The following is a 24504-nucleotide window of genomic DNA, read 5'->3' as shown; positions in this document are numbered from 1 at the left end:
CTGCATGAATTTTACACATACCAAAATCAAAATAAGTGCTAGTTCGTACCGTACCACTTGGTGGTAGGGCTTTGTGCGAGCCCGTCTGGGTAGGTACCACCCACTCATCAGTTATTCTACCGCCAAATAACAGTAGTCAGTATTGTTGTGTTCCGGTTTGAAGGGTGAGTGAGACAGTGTAACTACAGGCACAAGGGACATAACATCTTAGTTCCCAAGGTTAGTGGCGCAGTGACGATGTAAGGAATAGTTAATATTTCTCACAGCGTCATTGTCTATGGGTGATGGTGACCACTTACCATCAGGTGGCCCATATGCTCGTCCGCCAACCTATACCATAAAAAAAAAAAAAATAAAAAAAAACCAATTTAGTGCCGGCCGGTCCTCTCAGCACGAAGTTCCACTGCTGCTGCGTGATGCGCCCGTCGTGCAAGTATATCGCCACGTTGAGCAGGAAGCTGAACACGAGCTTGTGCCGCTCGAACAGGCCGCGCGACACGTTGCGGTACACGGACAGCGTTATCTCGCGGTACAGGATCTCCAGTCGCTCTTCCAGGATGTCGCATTTTTCGCTCTTCTCGATGACTAGGTTGAATACCTGTGTTAGTATATCCTGATTAAAATCATCCTCACATTTTGGTAACCACCCACCATTGAATGCTATACTTCTTCCCTGTATATCAATATTAATCAAATCAAATCAATTTATTCAAGTAAACTTCACAAAGAAGCGTCTTTGGATCGTCAACAATTAAATACTACCACCGTTTCGGAAAGCAGCTTCAGCTAAGAAACGGCAAGAAACTCGCATAGTTGCTCTTTTTAAATAAACAAATTTACAATGCTGTTGTAAATGTGCACTTTACAGTAATTAGTGTCCTACGATGGAAACCGAGCCTATCTTTCTAAAAAGTACTCTTTTAATGAATAATATGATTTATTTATTAATTTAGTCTTAATAATCTTTTTAATAACATTTAGTCTGGTATGTAATTATATAACTATTTAACGAGAGGCGTTATATTTGAATGGAGTTTCTAAAATCATACAATAATAACTATACTCAAAATATAATAAAAAGCATATTTCAATAGAATTACCCTATCATAGCCCGTAAGTATAAACTCAAGGGCTATCACAGGGTAATTCTATTGATGGACAGTTTATCCCATGGGCTTATTGGATCCCAAAGACGATCAATCGGGAGCTTTTGGGATAGGCTATCCATAAAAACGATATGCGATAGGAGCTCAAGAATAATGGGTAGACGTCTGACAGGAAATAGCTAGATAGATAAAAGTCTACTAATCCAAAAAAAAAAACCTGTCATCTACCAAATATGAGAAAGGGACAGCATTTCTTGGTGGTAGGGCTTTGTGCAAGCCCGTCTGGGTAGGTACCACCCACTCGTCATTTATTTTACCGATTAATAACAGTACTCAGTATTGGTGTGATCCGGTCTGAAGGGTGAGTGTGCCAGTGTAACTACAGGCACAAGGGACATAACATCTTAGTTCCCAATGTTGGCGGCACATTGACGATGTAAAGAATAATTAATATTTCTTACAGCGTCATTGTCCATCAGGTGGCCCATATGCTCGTCCGCCAACCGATACCATAAAAAAAAACAGCAATAGAAGATAGTAACACAATATGATACGGACCTGATTGAAGTATTTCAACGAGAACTGGTACATGGGATCGATGTCAGCGAGCTGGGCCACGGCGAAGTACAGTACGGCGCCCCGGGTCGCCACCGTGCGGTACTTCTCGCGGGCCGTCGATATTCTGATCTCCGTCGCTTCGGTCTCTTCGAGTCGAGCGTTTATTATCTCTGACGTTTCCTGTCACAAAAGCAATGTCGTTTTAATACTCTATCTTCACACAGAAGAACCTCCATTTTGATTTACATTGTGAACTGATAATTGACGCTCTAATTGTATTATTATACAATACTGTACTACTGAGTTAAACTTTAGTTCAACTTTTTCAATCGAAACGGATTAAAGACGGTTTGGAATATTATAACCAATGAGCAGTAGACTAAGTCCATCTATAAAAATCAAAATGTTTACAGATATGAACATGATTCTTGAAATGTTTTTATTTCAATTTACCAGACAAAATATCTATCTATATGTTTTAATATTACATTAGGATAATGAAACCGTTATAATTATGATTTTTGTCCAAATAACGTAATACATAATGAATAGGAGTCTTATGTTGCGTTTCAATAGTGTCCTGTATTTCTAAATCTATCTATCCTTTTCTAATTAAAAACCAATGACATAAAGAAATACTATTATTAATTTAAAGATAAGAAAAGGACGATACACGTTTATCGTTATTAAAATATATGAATTTGTTAGGAATCCTCGGACAATACACACCTTGCTCTCGTTAAGAGTTTCAATGAGCTCTTCGTCATCAAGGATATTCCCTGACGACGCGTATAGAAGACGCAGTATTTTATCCTCGATCTCCAATAATGTCGCCTTATCGGTGTTTATGCGAACGATCAGTTCTGATCTCTGCAGCTCCAGATCTGGACGTTCCAGACGCACCACATCCCTGATTCGAGAAATATTTTCGATTGAGAAATTATTTACAAAAATGTTTTAGACAATATTTGGCACCAAAAAAATCTGAGTTAGCCGAATGGTTAAAATGTTCCAAAGGTGGAACATATTCCAAAGCTTCTCCTAAAAGGGAGAGGAACCCAGCAATGGGAAATTTACAGGCTGTTGTTGTTGTTTGTACTAGACGAGTGGTTAGTAACAATTGTGGATTCAAGTTAAGACCAACCACACGGTCTTTACCGACAATAGCCGTTGTTATACTTTTACTTTATAAATTAGTGGTAATATGTATCTCAATATACTCTCTCTTATCTATATCAAAGCTTCGAACTGAGTTTGCGTGTTTAGCTACTCTGTACGTAGCAACATAATACATTACACACTTACTGTGTAGCGATTGAGAAATTTCTCAATTCAAGTACGGTATGTAAACAAACAAAATAATATTTCATATTAAATTGGAAATATGGTTACAAATCACAATTTTTATAGCAGGTTTTCAGAGTTGGTTGAACTACCTACATTCAATGTTATTAATCCCCAAAACACTTATTTAATACGTATTCATGTAATATGAACATACAATAAAGCTTCAATTCCTTTGTCAGATTATTTTTTAAATTAGAAATAATATAGTCTGTCATTAAAGAGTCGAGATGGCCCAGTGGTGAGAACGGGCAAGCAGCGCTGATTGATGTACTTAATTTGTCTTTATAATTCATCTCGTGTTCAGCGGTGAAGGAAAACATCGTGAGGAAACCTGCATGTGACAAATTTCATAGAAATTCTGCCACATGTGTATTCCACCAACCCGCGTTGAAAAAGGGGTGGAATATGTTCCAAAAACCTTCTCATCAAAGGGAGAGGAGGCCTTTAGCCCAGCAGTGGGAATTTACCGGCTGTTGTTGTTGTTAGTCTGTCATTTTCCAGTTCTGTATATATTGTATTTAACATACGCAAGCAGCTGATCCTCAAGTCCAGATAGAGTTACGGTGAAGTTGACCAGTGTCACTTGTATGCAGATCTCGGGCAAGTAGTGAGGATTTGCCAGTTTTGTTGTAAGATACAAACGGAAGTTCGTGTCGTACTCTATGTCGCTGTCGCCGAGGTGGATTAGGAGACGACCTGCCTAAGAAAACAAATACAAAAAACATAGAAATACATTCTTCAAGCTATAATTACATTTTTAAATTTAATATATATTGGTTACAGACCAATAAGGTGGTTAATTCTTAATCATCTCATAGCTCTATTAACTCCTGTAAGCGATGTCCTACGTTTATTTCTTAGGTCAGATCAATTAAGTCACATTTGGAAGAATTACCGTCACCTTTTAAGAATAGTTTCTTTTTAAATCTAAAGACATACTTGTCTTTAAGACAATTAGTACCAGATATTTATCATTTGGCACGAGACCAACTCAAGTAAATATTTTCATAAATAAACATACATAAACAAAGTCCCTCATTCTCTTTATTACTATTATAATTGCGAAAGTAACACTCTCAATCCGTTTGGCTGTTGTTCTTTCATGAGAAATCGTCTAAAGTAAATTTGATAAAGCTTGAAATCTAAGGAACGACATAGGCTGCTTCTTACTTCTTACGACCAGCTATTAAAATGTTACTAATATTTTATAATTGAATACCTGAAGGAACGTCTGCTTCAGTAATACAGGTGAGAGGGTGGCTTCAAGCGTTTCGCCCAGATCCTCTATGAGCATGGGCCAGCCCAATCTGATACAGTTCTCAAGGATACGAAGGTAGGCTGGATCATTTAGCTTCGTTATTTGTATACCGTTATCGCGCTCCATATTTTTCACCCACCTATTTGCCTATATATAAAAACTAAATTGTAGCACACGTGGGCAAAGTAATCTCTCATTAATCCTACTACTATTATAAAGGCGAAAGTTTGTATGTATGGATGTATGGATGTTTGTTACTCTTTCACGTAAAAACTACTGAATGGATTTGAATGAAACTTTACCACAATATAGCTTATACATTAGAATAACACATAGGCTACAATTTTTGAGGTTTCTAATGTGAGGTCGTAAAAAAACACATTTTTTGCGCTTACATTGCAAACGCTGACTGAATCCTACAAGATAGATCAAAACAATGTACCTACTACAGTATTGTACAACTTAAAAAGGTCTACAAAAAAGTCCGTGATGGTGTATGTTTATCTCTTAGGAATAACCCACAATAACCATTTTTTATCCTTTACTTTGTACGAGAAATAATAACTTATTTACGAAGCGATTTTAAGCGATTACTAGACTAGACGGGACGAACCTGAAGTCCACGCGAACGAAGTCGCGGGCAAAAGCTAGTAAATAATATTTACATGCTTGTACACACAAACTGCAAAATTTCTTCAAATTTCTTTCCAAACATTTGTTGTTTGTAATTCACTAAAAATAGTTAAATATATTTACTGTTCGATATATAAGACATATAATAGCACCTGTTCTTGTGGATCAATTGTAAGAGGCCATCTTCCTGCACGAGTTACCAATATACCATTTTCAGTGGAAATAGCATCGCGTGGTAAGCCTTGTGCGTTCCATGTACGCACTGTGTACGAGTCCGCCATTACGGTTATCAAACTGAAAGTATGCCAATTGAGTATAATATATAAACAATAAAAAATAAAAATAACTCACTTTAAGTCAACACATATAAAAAAAATACTTATTCAGGTTGTTGGTCAATATTACATAAAAAATATATATCATAAAATATATTATAAAAAACAAAACCAAACTGTGTCAATTAAGTATGTCAACAATAAAAAATAAAAATTACCTACTTTGAGCGAATAGATGTACAAAAAATACTTATTCAGGTTGTTGGTCATTATAACTACAAATATAATATTTATTGAAATTAATGATCTCCTAGAAATGTTAACTGCTAATATCTACTAAGAACTACTAAGAAAGAAATATAAAATATCATAGGTATTAATCACTCAAAGGTAGATGAGGAAGGTATCTCCAGTTCCTGGCACTGCAGCACCCATTTATTTTCGAGTTCACGACGATATTGCGACGGGAAGGCGCCGAAGTAAGCGATGCAACCCGACGCTATTATGATGTCACCTGTTGTACATTTCAGTCTGAATGTTGCTGCCTGGAATTATTATGAATCATCAGGATTTTCTATTTCGTATACCATTACTGTTCAATGGAAAACTATCTAAACTAAAGTTTCCCTTTATAACTCACTAGCGATCCGCCCCGGCTTCGCATGGGTGCAATGCTAATACTAAATATACTACAGAATTTGTTTATTTACGATATCACATTAGAAACTTCTAAAATTAACCGTGTTTCTTTAATATATTGTCCATTTGCATTTTATACAAAAACGTTATTCTCGAATCACTATCTATTAAAAAAACCGCATCAAAAACCGTTACGTAATTTTAAAGATCTAAGGATACATAGGGACAGTGAGCGGTAAGCGACTTTGTTTTATACTACGATGTAAAACTCTTCCTTAGTTACATAAATACAAAGTTAATTATTGTGGACAAATATAATTTTTGCCAGTAAGTACAGTCGGGGTAAGAAAAGGTTTCTTAAGATCTATTTTCGTGTGCTCAGTATGTGCGATAACCTGCTTGACCAATTGACAATAACATAATGATTTGATGTTTAAATTTAAAAGTTACTTTTGAATTTAACACTTGGTAAAGGAATGAATTTGAAAACTGACGAAGGTTTTCTTACTCTTGACTGTATATATTGTGGAGACAAATTACCTTGACACCGTCTTCCCAGCGCGTCTTCTCGTCAGCGAGCGCCTGCGTGAGTTTGCCAGCGCGTAGCAATCGAGCTGCCGCTAAGTCTACGTCCGCTTGAAGCTTCAAACGCTCCTCTTCTACAACCTATTATAGAGATTTTCAATGTAAAGAAGAACGTATTTCATCATAATTCGCTTTTCAACAGACTTCAAAAAGGAGGAGATTATCAATTCGTCTGTATTTTTTTTTTTTAATTTGTTACCTCATAACTTTTCACTGGGTGGACCGATTTTGATAATTTTTTTCTTGTTTGTAAGGTAGTGCTTCCCGTGAGGTCCCATTTTAATTTTATTTTTTTCCGATGATTGTATCCGTATGAAAACGACATAAGTCTTAAATTTGCATTATGTATATGCGCGACAAATAGGTGAATAACTAAAAATCACTTTATAATAGTCTAATATTTTTCATTTTATTTTACATAGAAGGATAAAATATGTTGAATACCCAATTATTTTTATTACTTTTTAGTGCATACTCATTTGTTTTAAAATAGTGTTTTGTTTGAAGTCGGTTTTTCTTTTTGTTAAAATTTTTATTTATCTACGACATGAAAGCCATCAAATGTATTAATAGTCGGCGCATTGTGACTTATAATTCTGCAAAGGGATAGCTTTGGTATACTTTTACGGGTGTCCGCCTGCCTGGAAGCCCTTACTTTAATACGGTTTCCCTAAAGCGCTTTTTTTAATTATATTATGGTTTAGCTTAATACATGACTTTATTTATCTTTACAATATAGGTACTTTCAGAAGGTTGTTCAATTAATAAGTGGATTTATATCTGCTTAAGAGCCAGTTTGTAAGCGTGGGAGTTTATTTTCGAACACACACATACGTAGTTTACAATAATACATTCACATAACACAGTGTATCGTACGCAATCCCTGAAATAATTAGTTGCTTTTTGTCGTTGCAACGAATAAATTATATTTTCATTGCGCATTCAAAACGTAGGATTTATAAGAATACATTTAAATACGAGTAATGTATTAGCTATACGGTTGTCACTCGTAAACTCAATTTTAAATTGTTAGTTAGCAAAGGGTGCGGTCAGAGTGCATTAAGATGCCTAATATACATTATGATGTTTATGGTTTCAACAGCTTTCGTATAAATAAATTATAATTATTTTTTGGATATTTTAAGGTTGGTAGGTACATCGAATAAGAGCGTAAGACCTATTAAATAATCACTTAAATAAAAATAAGGGAAGTATATATTATTGAAATTGTTTTTTTTTATTCACTAAAATCAGAGCTACCTTCTATTAAATAAACACGAAAAAAATTACAAATTAACAATTATTATGATGACAAGGATTATAAAATAATACCTAACACTAATAATTTTTTTTTAATTAACAATCCTAATTAGAAAAATCCAATAATAAGTACATTTACAACAAAAAAAATACAACAATTGTTTGGTGTCACGGGGGATAATAAAATCTTTGTCTTGGTTAAAAAAGTCTTTATTAAATAAAGAATAGACTAGAAAACATTTATTCTGAAATCAATTACTTAAAAATATTTTACATTACACAAAAATCGGTGTGCGTAGGCCGTTGACGGTATCTGGTCATGAAAGGTATAAAGTACGAATAGCATCAATATACAATATAATGTATATCAACCGGTTTCGCATAGCACTATGTTTAATTAAGAATTTAAATAATTAGGAATTAAGCAGATGAGTTAAACGACATGAGTACTGGTATGAGTTGGCGTTAGTTTTAAATTTCGAATTTAGAAAAAAAAATGAGCAGGATAGCAAACCCTGAACTCAGCGTCCAGAAATGATATGAAAATTATTTCAATGCAAAAATAAAAGCAGTGCAATGCGGTAATCAACGACAGTAATCGCAGCAGAAGCATCGGCAGCAGCACTGAACAGGCAGAAGTTACTCCATAAAAATTGCAGCTCAAACTCAGCAAAACTCTTCACTACAGTCCACCAAGCAATATATTAATTTGGATTATAATTTTTAAATTATATAAAAAAACACTCCCTGTGAACAAAACAACGTATTACCTATCTTGCGTAAGTACTAAGAAGGTTAAAGAATGCCCTAGACAGAGGTACAAACAAGAATACCTTATTAACACATTGAATAATATTCTAAACTCATATAAGATTGAAGTTACTAAATTGGATATTTCAAGTGCTATAATATGGGAAAGTAATCCTTAACTTGCAATAATACAATATATAAAAGCAAAATCTATATTTATACTAACGAAATCATGCATTTGAACGGTTTCAATGGGATTCGACTTAGGTCATCCAGTACATGAACAAAGTTTATGTTCAGTTTGAGTAAAATATGAGAAACTGAACAGAAATTATTATTGAGCTATGTAGGATATTGATTATCAAGTAATGCATGAACTCACCTCAGGAGTGTTTACATAAATGAAAATTCGGCAATACTTGTCAAATATTACACGTAGCCAGTTTTTATACAATTGAACCCAAGATTGAGTGAGCACCATTAATTTGCCGCGACTAAAAGAATAACATAAAGAGAATGATAAAAATAATTATTTTTATTTTAGTTGCCGCTTGGTAGTTTGGCCATTACATTCAACATTTTCACTCTTCCGTTTTTTTTTATCTTACTGCTCTATTTCCATTTTTCTATCCAATTTAGAGTAAATTATTTCTGAAAGAATACAATCAAGATAGAATTTTTAAAATTTTTCTTTCATATTTTTTTTCCAGAATCGTTCCAGAAGCATTTGCTTTAATTATTTCAATTTTCGCGTCTACGTATGTCCAAACTATAAAAATACATTCGTTTTTTCGGGTGATGTGCAGTTGCCCTTGGACCTGATAACACCAGTCATGATTAGTGTTCATTGTCAGATCTCCTGTTTGATGTTATTTTGTTTCCAAAAAATATTTTTTTCATGTTAATACCCTCGTTTATGGTAATATTTGAACAGGACTATGGACACTTAATTTCGACAATTTTATGGTTATACACTATTCCATCGGGAGTTGCACCTAAGTAGACGATTTCTGCATCTACAAATAAACCGCATTTTTGTATTCTGCAAGGAGAACCTTCAATACTTATCAGGGTTTTCAACTGCTCTAACGCAATGTGTTCATGATCTTTGCCATATTGGATTGATTTAACATTTTCTAAGTTTGCTCCACAAAGCAAACTTTTTACTAGCGGTGCGCATTTAATAAGATCTTTTTTGCAAACTTTTCTAAAACTAGAAGGTCAATCGTTGCTTTCTTTCTTGGATCCATTCCATAGAATCTGCTTGTAAAGTAGTTCTCTTTCAAGTGCTTTGCGTTACACTTCTGTGAGATTAATCTTTTTTAAATGATCTGTTTTTAAGAATTCGTAGTCTACTTCATTTAAATCTGGCCTTTGACAAAAATAACCATACTCTTTATTAGTACAATAATTGTCACATTTTGAAGAATTAGATTTTATTTTGCGGCTCAATTTAGATTTTAAATGATCCTTTTTTTAAACTCTAGACGACTTATGAAATTATTGGGGTTTTTGAAAAATAATTTATTGCAGAGGTACGTTTGTGGCCCCTTTGTGTTAAATGCCACAACGGGTGTAGCACAACGGGCTGAATATAATTGCCTACTTGAAAAATTTAATCGTTTATCTCCCACAAATTTTGCTACAATACCGTTGAATACTTCAGCAATGGTTCCATTGACTTTGTATAGCAAACTTTTCACATTATTAACTAATCTTGACACTATTTTCATGATTGCATTGTAAAAGTGCAGGCTTTCATTTCCGGCACTAAGTTTCTATATTTATTCGCCTTTTTTCATATGTGGAATTCAGATGCTTATAATAGTAGGGTTTACAAGCTGCGTGATTACCAAATACATGATTTGGTCCATTCAGTAAGTCAGTTTTGAGATATACAATTCTTTCGTCTAATGTTTTTTTCTCTTTGGGAATTGTTTGTTATACTGCACAGCACCAGTGACTGACCGCCTCAAACGTAGAATATTTTGAGAGAGAATTTTGCGAAACGGTAAGGGGTGTATAGTTGTTTTAGTAAGTTCATCCATTTTAGAGCAGTAGTTACGAAGCAAATGATTTGTGCATTCAATTTTTTCTACAACTTTTCTTGGATACGGATTAGTATTTATTATACTTTTGTATGTACTTGCACCTCCATCAGCGATTAAATTAGAATATATGATGCCATTCATTTCTAAAGTGTTCTTAAAACCTTCTGTTATTGAAAGAGCTTCCATCCCGCTAGAGGAACTTCTGTAGTTTTTAAAACAAACATGATCAGGGCAAAACATATCCCGATTTAGGGCCCTAGCACAGATTGTGCAGTACTTATTTTTCACTGCCATGTACAGTATTTTTTTAGTTTTATCACAGCAGCACCTGATAGAGCCTTGTAGGTTTTTTGTTTGATCTTTTAGACCAGCATGCATCAGCTACTACTGTGATCATAGGTATTCCATTGACGTCTAATTCACCGTCACATACTGCCCAATCAAATTCTTCCATTGCAGCCTTTTCCATGCACTTCTGTTTGGCTAACTCCCACAATGCACAAACCTTTGTGTTACATTTAGCGTACAGGTTTTTAGACATGCAAGGTATTGCAAGAGAAGATTAAACCTGTTCTAATCCAGTATAAACAGACCCTATCGACAAAAAACCAGACACAGCAGTCTCATTTAAATTCAGGTCTTCACTTTTACCGTCCTTACATATTTGTATTTTTAATTTTATATTACACATTTTGCAGAGGAAGGTAAATTCAGAAGGCAAACCCCCTTCTTTTTTTCTTTTAAAAGTTCAAGATGCTTAAAGTCACATCCAAATGCCGAATCGTGATTTGCAACTTTCTGCAATTGTTCGTACATGAAGTCAATTATCCTACGTCCATCTAATCTAAAATCTTCTTATTCTAGTGCTTCTTTAATGACAAGTTCTGGAGTATTTCATTCCGCTTCCAACGATGCCTGAAATATAAAAGTATAAAATATAGAGTATAAAGTATATACACGTACTGGGTTAAATTTTTAATTTACATGTTTGTGAGAATATTTAATAAACACTAAAATTATATTTTAAATGTGTAATCAAATAAACATAATTAAATGTTCCATACAAGTTTCGTGTGTGATACTATTTTGAACGTTTTGAATTTCCTGAAATGGAACTTTGTAACGCCTAAAACAATGAATTATCCATTAAGAATCAGTTGAGAGTTTTTGTTCTCCATATTTTGTAGAATAAAACGTCGTTATTATAAATTATTATATTAATTTAGTAATATAAGTGGGAACGTGGAAAAATTGGTAAGTAGTAATTCTAGGGTTTCATACATAGTAGGTAAAAACGGGACCCCATTATATATAATAAGATTTCACTGCCCGTGTAAAATTTTCAAATAAGGTTTTTTAATTAGTACATACTGCTTTTTTTTAATCTTCCTATATTTTTTATGTGTTCTATAATTTTCTTTTCGTATTCCCATTTCACTCTGAAATAAATAGAAATTAAATATATAGAAGCAAACATAAGTAAAACAATAACCGATTAATGATCATACTTACTTAGTTTATCTGGTTCTTCGAAAACTAAAAATTACGGTCCACGACACTCACACCCTACCCTTATGTTAACTTGTCTGTGTGCGTAGACGTTTCGCGTAATTATAAGATTATAATTATAAAATTAAATTATAAAATTTATTGACAGCGATGTCAAATAAAAATTCAAAACCGTCAAATGATTTTCTCCATATTAAATTGTATTGACGACGAATATAAAAAAGTAAGCAATATTTAAATAAAAATTACTATAATATTGTGAGATGTAATAGAAATTCAATATGGTATACATATTATTTACACTTTTGTGTCCCTATTTAACCAAAAATACATGTATAATCTAGCAGCTAAATAGCTCAAAAAAGGCAAATAAAAAAATGTCGATTTCAGTGTTTGGAGTGATGTTGACGATGAATGACCTAGGTTATTGATGATTTTAGAAATATTATGCTTTGAAACTAGAGACATATCTATTAAGATATTGAATGTAATTTTGTATCCATAATAAATGCTCCAGTTTTCAAATATTTAAAAAATTGTGAGTGCTATTTTAGCGTTCCGTAAGGACTACCTCCTTAAGGATGAACGGCAAAATACATATAAATTATTATTATACGGAATACCTTTAAGTTATCTTTAATCTTTTATTAAATATAAGGGGTTCCAGAAAATAGCTCTACATCTTCAATTTATTAAAATAATACTAAAGACAGATCAACATCAAGTCAAATCAATCATCAAGAGTCGAGATGGCCCAGTGGTAAGAACGCGAGCTTCTTAACCGATGATTGCGGGTTCAAACAAAAGCAAGCAGCGCTGATTCATTTGCTTAATTTGTCTTTATAATTCATCTCGTGCTCAGCGGTGAAGGAAAACATCGTGTGGAAACCTGCATGTGACAAATTTCGTAGAAATTCTGCCACATGTGTATTCCACCAACCCGCATTGGAACAGCGTGGTGGAATATGTTCCAAACCTTCTCCTCAAAGGGAGAGGGGGCCTTTAGCCCAAAGACAGATGCTATAAATATTTTACCTTCAACTCGTCCATCATTTTCGCTAGCTGAGCTTCGATAGCCTCTACTTCCTTTTGTTTCGCTCGTAGTACCGCCATCACACTTTTCAATATGGCCGCAGCTTCTTTATGCCTGAAAAGAAATCAAAGAATAAAATCGTTAGTCTAATTCGACTATTTAAAATGTACACGTCAATATTTTCAACTTACTTCAATATCTTCGGCTCCACAACTCTGAAGACTTTAGCGTACATATCAATTGCTTGCACCCACAAGACCATAGAACGGCATACCTATAGCAATAACATCAAAAGATTTTAGTAGTTGAACGCAATTCATTTCATCAAATAACAGCAACACCAATAATAGATCAAACAGGTATTTTAGAGTCGAGATGGCCCAGTGGTCAGAACGCGTGCATCTTAACCGATAAAAATTGCGGGTTCAAACCCAGGCAAGCACCACTGTTTCATGTGCTTAGTTATATGTTAGGAATATTTTCCAAACCTTCTCCTCAAAGGGAGAGGAGGCCTTTAACCCAGCAGTGGGAATTTACAGGCTGTTGTTGTTGTTGTATTTTAGTCGACAACAAAATGTTTTGCAAAATACATTGTAAGAAGTTTTTTGGAAAACATTTCTATATAAAATATGTACTCTACAAATAATGACACCTTACTTTTCGAAATAAGGGCGTAATTACACTCAAAATAACACGCATATTCTACAATAATGAAATGTACTTATTTTAAAAACACGTCATTACCTTGGAAACTTTGACTACGGTGTCGGGATTGAAGTCCTTGTGCGTCAGATATACTTTTATTTTCTTGAGCATCGCTTCGGGAATGTGATCTTTATCGTATTCTTCCAAGTTTCGTATGAAGTTTACATCAGCTAGCAACTTTTTCGTCGAATCCCAATCTGGTCTAAATTATTTATTAATATATTATATCCAACTCTGTATTTGTATAGAGAGGTGAAAATGAAATATTTTAAAACAAGAGTGTAAATGGTAAATTTAAGGTTTAGTTTTATTTAAATATAATGTTTATATGTCTCTGAATTTTAACAGAAAATACTGAAACAACTCTTCCAACAAAAACCCTGTAGGTATTTCTGTATTGATAAAATATAAATTACAGATATTAAAAATAATAGCACACCTTAGTCGAATAACAATATTTAAAAAAATGCTATTGATTATTATTATGAAATATATAACTTAGTTACAGTTCTTGAATATGTACATTAGAATTTTATGTATGTACATTATAAAAGTATCATTATTGCCTGCCTACCGCTGTACCGCGTTACGCAACCCTCACGTAAAAGTTATCACTTCAATATAAGTATACTATATATATAATAAAGTATAGTATAATAAAGTATACTACAACACAACTTAGATGTCGCATCAGCAAAATTCGTAAAACCGATCACATCCGAATTGATTACGCTATCCCAAATTATCAATATTTATTTCTCATGCGAATATGATCTTTGTACAAATGTAATAACTTGTAATATCATCATATAACCAAATATTTTTGACAATTTGACGCGTCGATTTACATGCACTTGCTTTCTCTGACGCAAGAATCTATGGCGACGAATAGCGTCGAATGGCGCGATAAGGAGCTATTTCTATTGGTCGTGTAAATCGACAGTAATCGGTTTTATTTTCATTCCATTGCATTTTCCGATGTTACATCTAAGTTGTGTCGTACTATACACATATCAAAAGGCAATCAATTTCCACTTACTTGCCTCCAAGGAGTATGCACACAGGCTCCATAACGAAGCGCACTAAGGGCGGGGGTTTCTGGAAAGCCTTTAGTTCGTTGATGTCTGCCTTATTGAGCGCTTTGAGCGCGTTCTGCGCGGCCTCCATCGCGGGCATCGCCAACGCCAAGTCAGCCTTCGCTTCATCCGCTATTTGTTTCACCTCCTCCGCTTTGATCTGCATTGACACCGTGGTTCTTATTAAATAATAACACTCAAACATTTATATTTTTAATCTATATTAATATTACAAATGTGAAAGTAACTCTATCTGTATAAGAGTTTAAATTAACATGGGTATTTTTATTACTTATAACCCCTACCAATGTTACTAGTTGTAATTATTTTATGTACAGTTATTTTATGTACAGTACAGTTCAGTCTCGTGAACAAAACATTCGTAGCTAATGTCGAAATATCGATCTCCACCGAATAAAAATAAAAAACATGGTAAATATCCCGCAATTAATAACTTTAATAACTCTGTCTGTTTGTTTGTCGCTCTTTCACGACCAAACCGCTGAACCGAATTTGATGAAAATGGGCATGAAGCAAATTTGAACGTCAAGAAAGGAAGGCTACTTTTTCCAAACATATAACACCCAACACCATAAAATGCGAGCGAAGCCGCGGGCGACGACTAGGAAATAGGCTACTATGCAGCAGTTATCTATTATATTAATCAATCAATCATCCCATTTTCGTCCACTGCTAGACATAGGTCTCTCCAATTGCTCGCTACTGTGATCGTTCGTGAGCCCAACTCGCATCTATCTATTATATGTAAGTGTAAGAATTGTTGGTCACCTTTGCTTCGGCTTCATCCTTCATGACGGCCTGCTTCACCTCATCAGCTGCTTTCTGTTCCACTTTAAGACGAGCTACCAGCGCCATACCCTGGAAATATTAAATTACTTATTTTCATATTCTTTCTTAATAGTGCCTGCTGTCGTCTCTTATAATTGAGGGAGAACAAAACTTGTAACGTGTAGTTTATTTTTAGAATATGTATTTAATGTGTATCTTTTGGCGGATACTCATAAATTAAAGAAATAAATTATGAGACTGTGAAGATGAGACGGCGTATTTATAGGATGAAATAATTTGTTTTAGTGATGGTTATGCATTTTAATAAGTCACGTAGTATGCAGCACGTAGTGTTATTATGGAATATGTAATATCGAATATGTAATTTTATTATAAGGCTCGCGTTTAAGGCTTTTGTACCATCCGACTTGGTCGACGTTTTAACAAAACCCTCAGCTTCAGAATATTATTAAAGAAAATAGATAAATTTAATTACGATGTAAAAAGAAAAATTTAAGACATAATATTCATACCTCCTCAGCTTTCTTTGCGAGAACGGGTTCCATTTCACGTACTTGCTGTTCCATCACGCCGACAACCTCGTACGTTTCGTATAGCTTCTGCAATCCATAAAAATTACATTTAGATCATACTTTTAGTGTCACGTTATCGTAAAAATATATGTGTAATCGCCCTTGTCACATTAGAGAAAAAAGTCGCTTCGTTGAAATATTTATATGTATATTGTATCTTGTGAAAGTCACATATTTATAAGCGTACCTGAAGTCCACAGGAGATACGATCTCTCCCTCTTATAATCTCTTGTTGTTTCTTGTCCAATAGCGAGAGATAGAGCTTCAACAAATCGAGGTAACTGCTTGGTGTGGTGTAGAAGTGCCGTCTCATCTCTTCATAGAGACGCTCCGTCATGACATCCACGTCCTGGCCATTGAGATCGTTTATATATAGTATAAAATGACATAAAATAAGATAAATATTAGTTTGAACAGTCTTGGGACAATGCCAGGAAAGGCTTCCTCCAATCTTAAGAAATTTTTTGGTGTTTATTCAGTACACTGTTTTAGTTCCGTTTGTGGATGAAAATGAATAATAATTAATCAGACAATAATAGTATAGAGATAATCTGTTGTTTTGTTTTAACATTTTTTTTTTATATTGAATTTTTTCATGTTATTGCTTCTGTGATGGAGATGATGATGAAAAAATTTACATCTTCATTTATTGTATCTATATTATATAAATAATTACTATTTTAAATTTAGAAGATCACCTGATGCATTGACACAGCGAGCATCGAAATCTTATCTACAATGTTTTCATCTTCAAGCGGCTGCAAGCACTGTATGGCGACTGAACGCAGCGCCTCCGGCGGCCACTTCGTGAACCAGTCGATCGTACAGCAATTCACTAAAGACGGAAACATGCGGCACCGGCGTCTGAAAGATGATTTTGAGCATTTTGAAATCCATAGATAGCACTATCCATAGATGGCTTCGCACGGATATTTTTCACATAATGTCTGAATTTTATATTTTATTTTATTATTATTTTATTTTTTTTCTTGCATTTGTATACAAGTTCCATATACCAAAATAGCATTTTTTACCATTTTTGTTAGTCTATCTGATCCGGCTAATCTTTGAAACGGCTGGACTCATTTACTTTGAATAATTTAGAATACACATTCCTAACTGGTTGTAGCTTTACTTTTAATATAGTTATATATAATGACAATTCCAAAATATTTGTGAAACTTGAATAAAGTATATTTCCTACTTGAATACTACTACTTCAATAAAGTATAATATATCCATTTTGATTGTTTTTATATATTATAAAAACCGCATAATAAGTGCATTTAAACGATTACTGGCATTATAAAACTTAATTACCTGAACGCTTCCCCCACAGGGCTCATGCAAATACAAAGGTGAAGTTTACTGCGAACTTTGTTGATGAAATAGTAGTAGACGGCGTCACGGTCGGCCGGATTGATACCGGCTTTGGATGCATCGTTGCGACAACCCGACTGCACTTGCTCGTACGTATCGCCTTCGAAGAGGTTCGGCACCTCACCTAGAATTATGTCACGACGTTAATTATTCACAAATAAATAATAATAAATATTGGACAACATCACATACATTACTCTGATCCCAATGTAAGTAGCTAAAGCACTCGCGTTATGGAAAGTCAGAAGTAACGATGGTACCGCACTTTTTCTCGACTGGGCCGGGAATCGAACCCGGGACCTCGGAGTAGTTGAACTCATAAAATCCGGTGTACACACTACTCAGCAAAATGGCAGCCATCGCCTTCAGAAACGATTAAGTTGATAACTAACATGACTGTATTTTTTTAAATGTTGAAAAAGAGTACTGAGTTTCTTGCCGGTTCTTCTCGGTAGAATCTACTTTGCGAACCGGTGGTAGCTTCACTTAATTGTTAAATGACGATTCAAAATTCACGATTCAATTCGTGTTTTTAAAATCCCACTTGAATACAGTTTATTTTGATTTTGATTTTTGATTTTAAAAGAAAAGCGAATCAAACACGACATATTGACCTGAGTTGAGCATGTTATTTATGTCCTCGAGGAACTCCTCCTTAGTGATCTGCGTGTCGGTGAAGAGGAAGACCGTGTCCTCGTTGCCGACGCCCGCGCGCATGTACATGTTGCGGAGGTCGTCGTGGAACTCCGGCGTGTCGTAGTTGCGTTTCAACTCCATACCCATGCATCTGTTATTATATATATGTCGGAGACGGTCATGAATTCCTTAGCGTAACGAAGCGCGGCACGAATCCCGCGAGGCGGCAGCACTATCGTTACGTCACGACGCGACTAATTTCGTGCTACGACGGAGCCTACCCGGTGGAGGCGCTCAGAGACGACTCACTTACGATTCCGCTCTCGTGAAGATCGGTACCTCCATCTTAGGAACTGTCATTCGCTTCGTTGCCAAGTGTGATACAGTGTTTTACTGAATAAGTGTCTTAAGTACTTTAAACGTAGAATAAACGTGTTTTTGTATTCGCGGTTTCCTCTTTGCTCGATCACCCTAGTAATACGCCCCTATGATGTCTGACGATCGTACTGATGTCGCTGTCGATCCGACATATAAATAAATATGAGACAACATCACATACATTACTCTGATCCCAATGTAAGTAGCTGAAGCACTTTTGTTATGGAAATCAGAAGCAACAACGGTACCACAAACACACAGACCCAAGACAACATAGAAAACTAATGGTAATCTACATCGACTCGGCGGGAATCGAGCCCGGGACCTCAGAGTGGCGTACCCATGAAAACCGGTGTACACAACACTCGACCATGGAGGTTGTCAAATTATATTATTTATTACCTTTATGAAAGACTAGCTTGCGTCGCGACTTCGCGTCGCGTTTTAGGGTGTTAGTTGTCATTTGTTAGGCAAAAAGGTATGTCCTTTTGTAAAGGTCAAGTTTACTTCGTCCGTCGTGAAAGAGCGACAGAAAGACAGATAGAGTTACTGTCACATTTATAATATTAATATAGATTGGACGAGACGAGAGACATATACGTTTACAATTAACATATATATCAAAGCTTGAAAAAGTTTATTTAGAATTTGTTTATTTTTTATCGTAGATGCTGGCAGCGTGAATATGACGTAGAACATATGACAGCGAAAAAAGGGATATTTGAAAGAATATCGAAAGAAAATATTACGATCGTGAAGGAGTAGTCATATATTTTCGAATTTCATCACATCAAATGTCTGACAACGAGTATATGCCTAATAGGCCTAATTGTGAGTTATTGTAATCAGTGTATATTATGAGTTTTTTATGAAATTAATAATTTATTTATTCAAAAATCAATAAATAAAAATGCATTTTTTCAAAACACAAAACGCTCCTGATTGGCCGGGCTTATGATGATACTATATGTACCACAGATTAAAATACAGCAAAATGACGTCACCGACCCCATTGCAGCGCCATATTGTCCAAGTAGCATTTTCGCGCGTTATTTAAAAAATGGAATTTTTAATATGATATTATTCGGCAAATATGTACTAGAAATAAAAAAATCTACTTTTACTGGGTTCCTTAACCTCTACTAAATAATATAAAATGGATTTTAAAAACCAGTCAAATAGCCTATTCCTCTTTATATATAACGAAGAACGAAATAGAATCGTCTGTCTATTTGACTAAGGAAAATTTCCAAAAACCTCAGACGCGTATACAAAATACAATAAATTAACTTCAGGAGTCTCACTTGCACTCGTTGACGTGCCCGGCGAGCGTGGCCACGGATCGCCTGCCGGAGCCTCCCGGGCCCACCATGAGGCAGTGCCCTCGCTCGGCGCGGAACACGCGCGCCACACGTACCACGTGCTCGATCGCGTCGCGGAACAACACTAGATGCATCTCCGCGCGAGCCGTCGAGTTATATTCCTCCAAGTATTCCTAATGAATAACAATACACACGCATATTGATTGTATTGTATTTTTATTTTGCTTTAAAGTACATTTATTCTTGACCTTTAAAGCTTTTCTTTCACCTTTGAATGTAACACAACATGTTTATACTGTTAAGTACAACACACATAAGGTCTTGAGAATAAAAGTGGATGGATTGTGTGAAAGATGATATGGCTGTTACTTGTGAGATGACGTCAGATGAAATGGTTCCCCGATTCCAAGTAAATTGAGATAAGGGCATGAGGATGATGGGTGATGACGTGACCTATTTATAAACTAGCCGTTATTAATTTTGAAAATTTTGAAATATACATGGCTATGTTATAAAGTTCTCTTTGTTGGTTGAAGTTACTGTTCCGCTCCTTATAACGATAGTGCGAAATAAGGTCAATAAGCGATATTCCATTGTATCCCGGGATGTTAGTGTATTATATCTTAGTGGAAAACCGGCTTACGTAGAGAAAAAGACTATTTTATACTCACCTTTAATACAACGGTCAATTTGTCAATGTCAGGTATTTCTTGATAAATCCTATTCTCTTTGGGCGTGGACGAATTCAAAAAATCTCCGAACAGAAGTATGGGCGGCTGTAGGATCACCGGGTCGTCTGGTATCTCGAGTATCGGCTGTTGGAAATTCTTCTGGCAGACGGTGCTCATGAGATGATAGAAGTAGCTCTTGTCTTCGATATTAATCAGTCGGTCGTGGAAGACTCGGAGGCATTCGTGATAGAATAATCTGAATAAAAATATATTATTTAGAATGCATATTCCTTAATATCTTACTTGGTGGTAGTGCTTTGTGCAAGCCCGTCTGGGTAGGTACCACCCACCCATCAGTTATTCTACCGCCAAATAACAGTACTCAGTATTGTTGTGTTCCTGTCTGAAGGGTGAGTGAGCCAGTGTAACTACCGGCACAAGGGACATAACATCTTAGTTCCCAAGGTTGGTGGCACATTGACGTGTAAGGAATAGTTAATATTTCTTACAGCGTCATTGTCTAGGGGCGATGGTGACCACTTACCATCAGGTGGCCTATATGCTCGTCCGCCAACCTATACCATAAAAAAATCCTTAATTATAAATTGGCTACATGATACGTGTGGGATTAAATTGAAAAGTAAAAATTTTTGAATGGGATTTGCATCATCATCATCTAACTAAGGCTTGTGTATACATTCCCTCCTGCTTTGTATAAATTATACTAATGTTTTGACTTTTTGAGGCGAGCCGCAACGCATAACAATCAGTTTCATACATTTTGTATGGGCTATCGCACACCTCAGGCTGGCCGCAACGGGCCGCATCGCAACGCATTGGCGCAACACTAGCCAGGCGTATTTTTGCGGCGATGTTATGCGTTGCAATGCGGCCCGTCTCGCCTAGCCTTTAGTTCGTACCTTAGCATCGCTTGGGGTGCTCTCATGTACGCGGCATTAGCTTGCAACACTCCCTGCATAGATTTGGACAGGTCTCGCAGGTTGAACACGTAATGCGACTTCGCCGGAGTCGGCAGCAGTTCCGAACATATCTTGAGGTACACTTCCACCGCTGCGTTTACTATGGAGTCGCCGAGTACGGATACTTCCGTTACGAAGTCTTCCATGTGCCCGGAGAGAATCGCCTATGAAATTAAGTCTTAGTTATATGTATTCAAACAGATAATACTATATATTCCGTCTGCTAATTTTAAAATGTTTGATATACAAATAATACGGTTGTATCTATCAAATTTGTAGAATATCCCATTTTTTTTTAATTATGGCCTATTAACATAACTCCAATTTTCTTTATATTGATGATGCTAGACACTTTTTAGCAACTGCTGTCAACAAGTGTACCAAATTTCACTTCAATAAGAAATTTCACTTAGAAGGAAGGAAAAAAATGTTTTTAAATGTAGTTAGAGAAAACATTTAAAAACATTTTTTTTTCTTAATTTAAATATTTGCATCAAATTGAATAGTTATTAATTTTTTCATTTTTAATGAACAATTGGTTGATTTATTTTTTGTTCGTTAAATGATAAGGCTAATACGCAATATATTTTTGCAATAATGTAACTACGATTTGTGACGAGATATGTATACATGCCGTTTTAATATAACGACGCCGTAGACTAATAAATAGGGTTTAAATATTAGAATGTGTTTACCTTAAATATGGTCTTCATAGCATCAGAATTAGGTGCGGATATATAAAACATAGCGAAATGCCTCACGAAGCGCCCAGTGAGCGGGTTACGTCCACCGCCGGGAGGTGCGCAGGCGCATGACAACACCACGTCTAATATCTCTTTCCAATAAAGCTTATCGCGGTCGTATAAGCCACCGAAGTCTAGAAACTGCCTACAAAAGAAAAAGACAAGTAAACAAAGATATCTCTTCATACTATAAATCGCACTTTTTAACTACACAGATATTAGAAGTAAAAATATATTATATTTTAGAAGTAAAATTGTCAATCTCATTAGCTGAGGATTCGAGTAAGTAGCTTTATTTATTCTTTTTGTATATAGACCCTTATTGTACCTGAGAGAAGGCGGTACAGGTACCTAGTATTATATGTCACACATATATAAACTATCAATCGACTTATATTAAATTGTTAGGTGTTAGGCAAAAAAAGGTAGCATATCCTTTCTTTGGAATTTCTGCTTCGTACCAATTTTCTTACAAATATCATCAAATTCGGTTCAGTAGTTTGGTCGTGCATGAACAAACAGACAGACGGAGTTTACTTGACTTGACGACTTTGTGGTCGAGTGGTGTGTACACCGCTTTTCATGGGTACGCCACTCCGAGGTCCCGGGTTCGATTCCCGGCCGAGTCGATGTAGATTACCATTAGTTTTCTACGTTGTCTTGGGTCTGGGTGTTTTTGGTACCGTCGTTACTTCTGATTTCCATAACACAAGTGCTTTAGCGACTTACATTGGGATCAGAGTAATGTATGTGATGTTGTCTCATATTTATTATTTATTTACTTTCGCATTTATAATTTAAGAATAGACAATTTTATTACATAAAATATCAAATTGTCCAAAACTTACCGCAGCAATTCAATGGTGGGCTGAGCTCCATAGACGTCGAGACGAGGCATGTTGACGTCGTCAATGAATATGATAACTTTTTTACCCAGCGGAGCGCCAATTGCTTTCCTTGGTCGTTTATCTAAACGCAGCTCTATAACCTCCTGTAAAAATGTATATGTTATAACAAAACAAGTAATTACCAAACAACAACAGCCGGTAAATTCCCACAGCTGGGCTAAAGGCCTCGTCTCCCTTTGAGGAGAAGGTTTGGAACATATTCCACCACGCTGTTCCAATGCGGGTTGGTGGAATACACATGTGGCAGAATTTCTATGAAATTTGTCACATGCAGGTTTCCTCACGATGTTTTCCTTCACCGCTGAGCACGAGATGAATTATAAAGACAAATAATGCACATGAATCAGCGGTGCTTGCCTGGGTTTGAACTCGCAATCATCGGTTAAGATGCACGCGTTCTAACCACTGGGCCATCTCGACTCTAACTAATTACCAAGCCAAAGCTAAAACATTTGCGATATATTTTCCGTCACCGCTTATTCGAAGCTGATGTTGTGTTGTGCTTAGTACCATAAATAAAAAAATGATTCTAGTGCAACAAATAAATATCGGACAACGTCACATAATATAATACTAGCGCAGTATTCTTGGTGGTAGGGCTTTGTGCAAGCCTGCCTGTGTAGGTACCACCCACTCATCAGATATATTACCGCTAAACAACAGTACACAGTATTGTTGTGTTCCTGTTTAAATGGTGAGTGAGCCAGTGTAACTACAGGCACAAGGGACACATCTCAGTTCCCAAGGTTGGTGGCGCATTGACGATGTACGGAATAATTAATATTTCTTACAGCGTCATTGTCTATGGGTGATGGTGACTATTTACCATCTGGCTCATATGCTCGTCCGCCACCCTATTCCATAAAAAAGTAGCGTACTCCTTAGCGTAATACCTCGAAGAGGCGTATATGATAACCGGTACACACACTACTCGACCATGGAGGTAGACAACATAAACGTTTAATGAACGTTTAATGAATCAAAACCATTCTTTTAATTTTTATACTTTGATTCAGAAAGATCGTACTTGTTAATTGAATAATATTTAATATAATTACATCAAAGATGGATATTACATTATATGCAATTATAATTCACTGCCGCAACTTTTTGGGTAAGTGACTCACTCAAAAGTTTCGTTCTACTAACCTGCGTTCTTGGACTGCTGGTTTGTGCAGAGAAATTCAATATCATCGGAATGTATATGCCAGTTGTTGCCATCTTCTTAAGAATCTCAGCGGCTATGCAAGTTTTCCCTACCCCTACAGCACAAAGCGATTAGGCGTAAGACAGAATTCTTTTTCACGATATAGCCAATG

The 24504-nt window shown here is 35.6% G+C and overlaps 1 protein-coding gene across 1 annotated transcript in view; it reads right to left on the bottom strand.

Annotated features, from left to right (window-relative positions):
* The window catches only part of LOC124543357 (dynein axonemal heavy chain 6), a 67462-nt gene that overhangs the window by 18186 nt on the left and 24772 nt on the right, over nt 1-24504 (bottom strand). Inside the window, 24 exon segments of the mRNA XM_047121556.1 lie at nt 365-598; nt 1665-1844; nt 2394-2574; nt 3539-3711; nt 4231-4416; nt 5055-5196; nt 5562-5722; nt 6357-6482; nt 13007-13118; nt 13196-13278; nt 13749-13911; nt 14749-14945; nt 15575-15664; nt 16108-16194; nt 16355-16516; nt 16866-17031; nt 17488-17671; nt 18162-18334; nt 19866-20056; nt 20555-20810; nt 21475-21698; nt 22230-22422; nt 23126-23268; nt 24335-24447. Coding sequence (XP_046977512.1) covers nt 365-598; nt 1665-1844; nt 2394-2574; nt 3539-3711; nt 4231-4416; nt 5055-5196; nt 5562-5722; nt 6357-6482; nt 13007-13118; nt 13196-13278; nt 13749-13911; nt 14749-14945; nt 15575-15664; nt 16108-16194; nt 16355-16516; nt 16866-17031; nt 17488-17671; nt 18162-18334; nt 19866-20056; nt 20555-20810; nt 21475-21698; nt 22230-22422; nt 23126-23268; nt 24335-24447 — 3920 coding nt within the window.

This window comes from Vanessa cardui, chromosome Z (genome assembly GCF_905220365.1).
Source record: "Vanessa cardui chromosome Z, ilVanCard2.1, whole genome shotgun sequence".
NCBI lineage: Eukaryota > Metazoa > Arthropoda > Insecta > Lepidoptera > Nymphalidae > Vanessa > Vanessa cardui.
The sequence above is the reverse complement of the archived record's forward strand: the minus strand, read 5'-3'. Positions and strand labels throughout refer to the sequence as shown.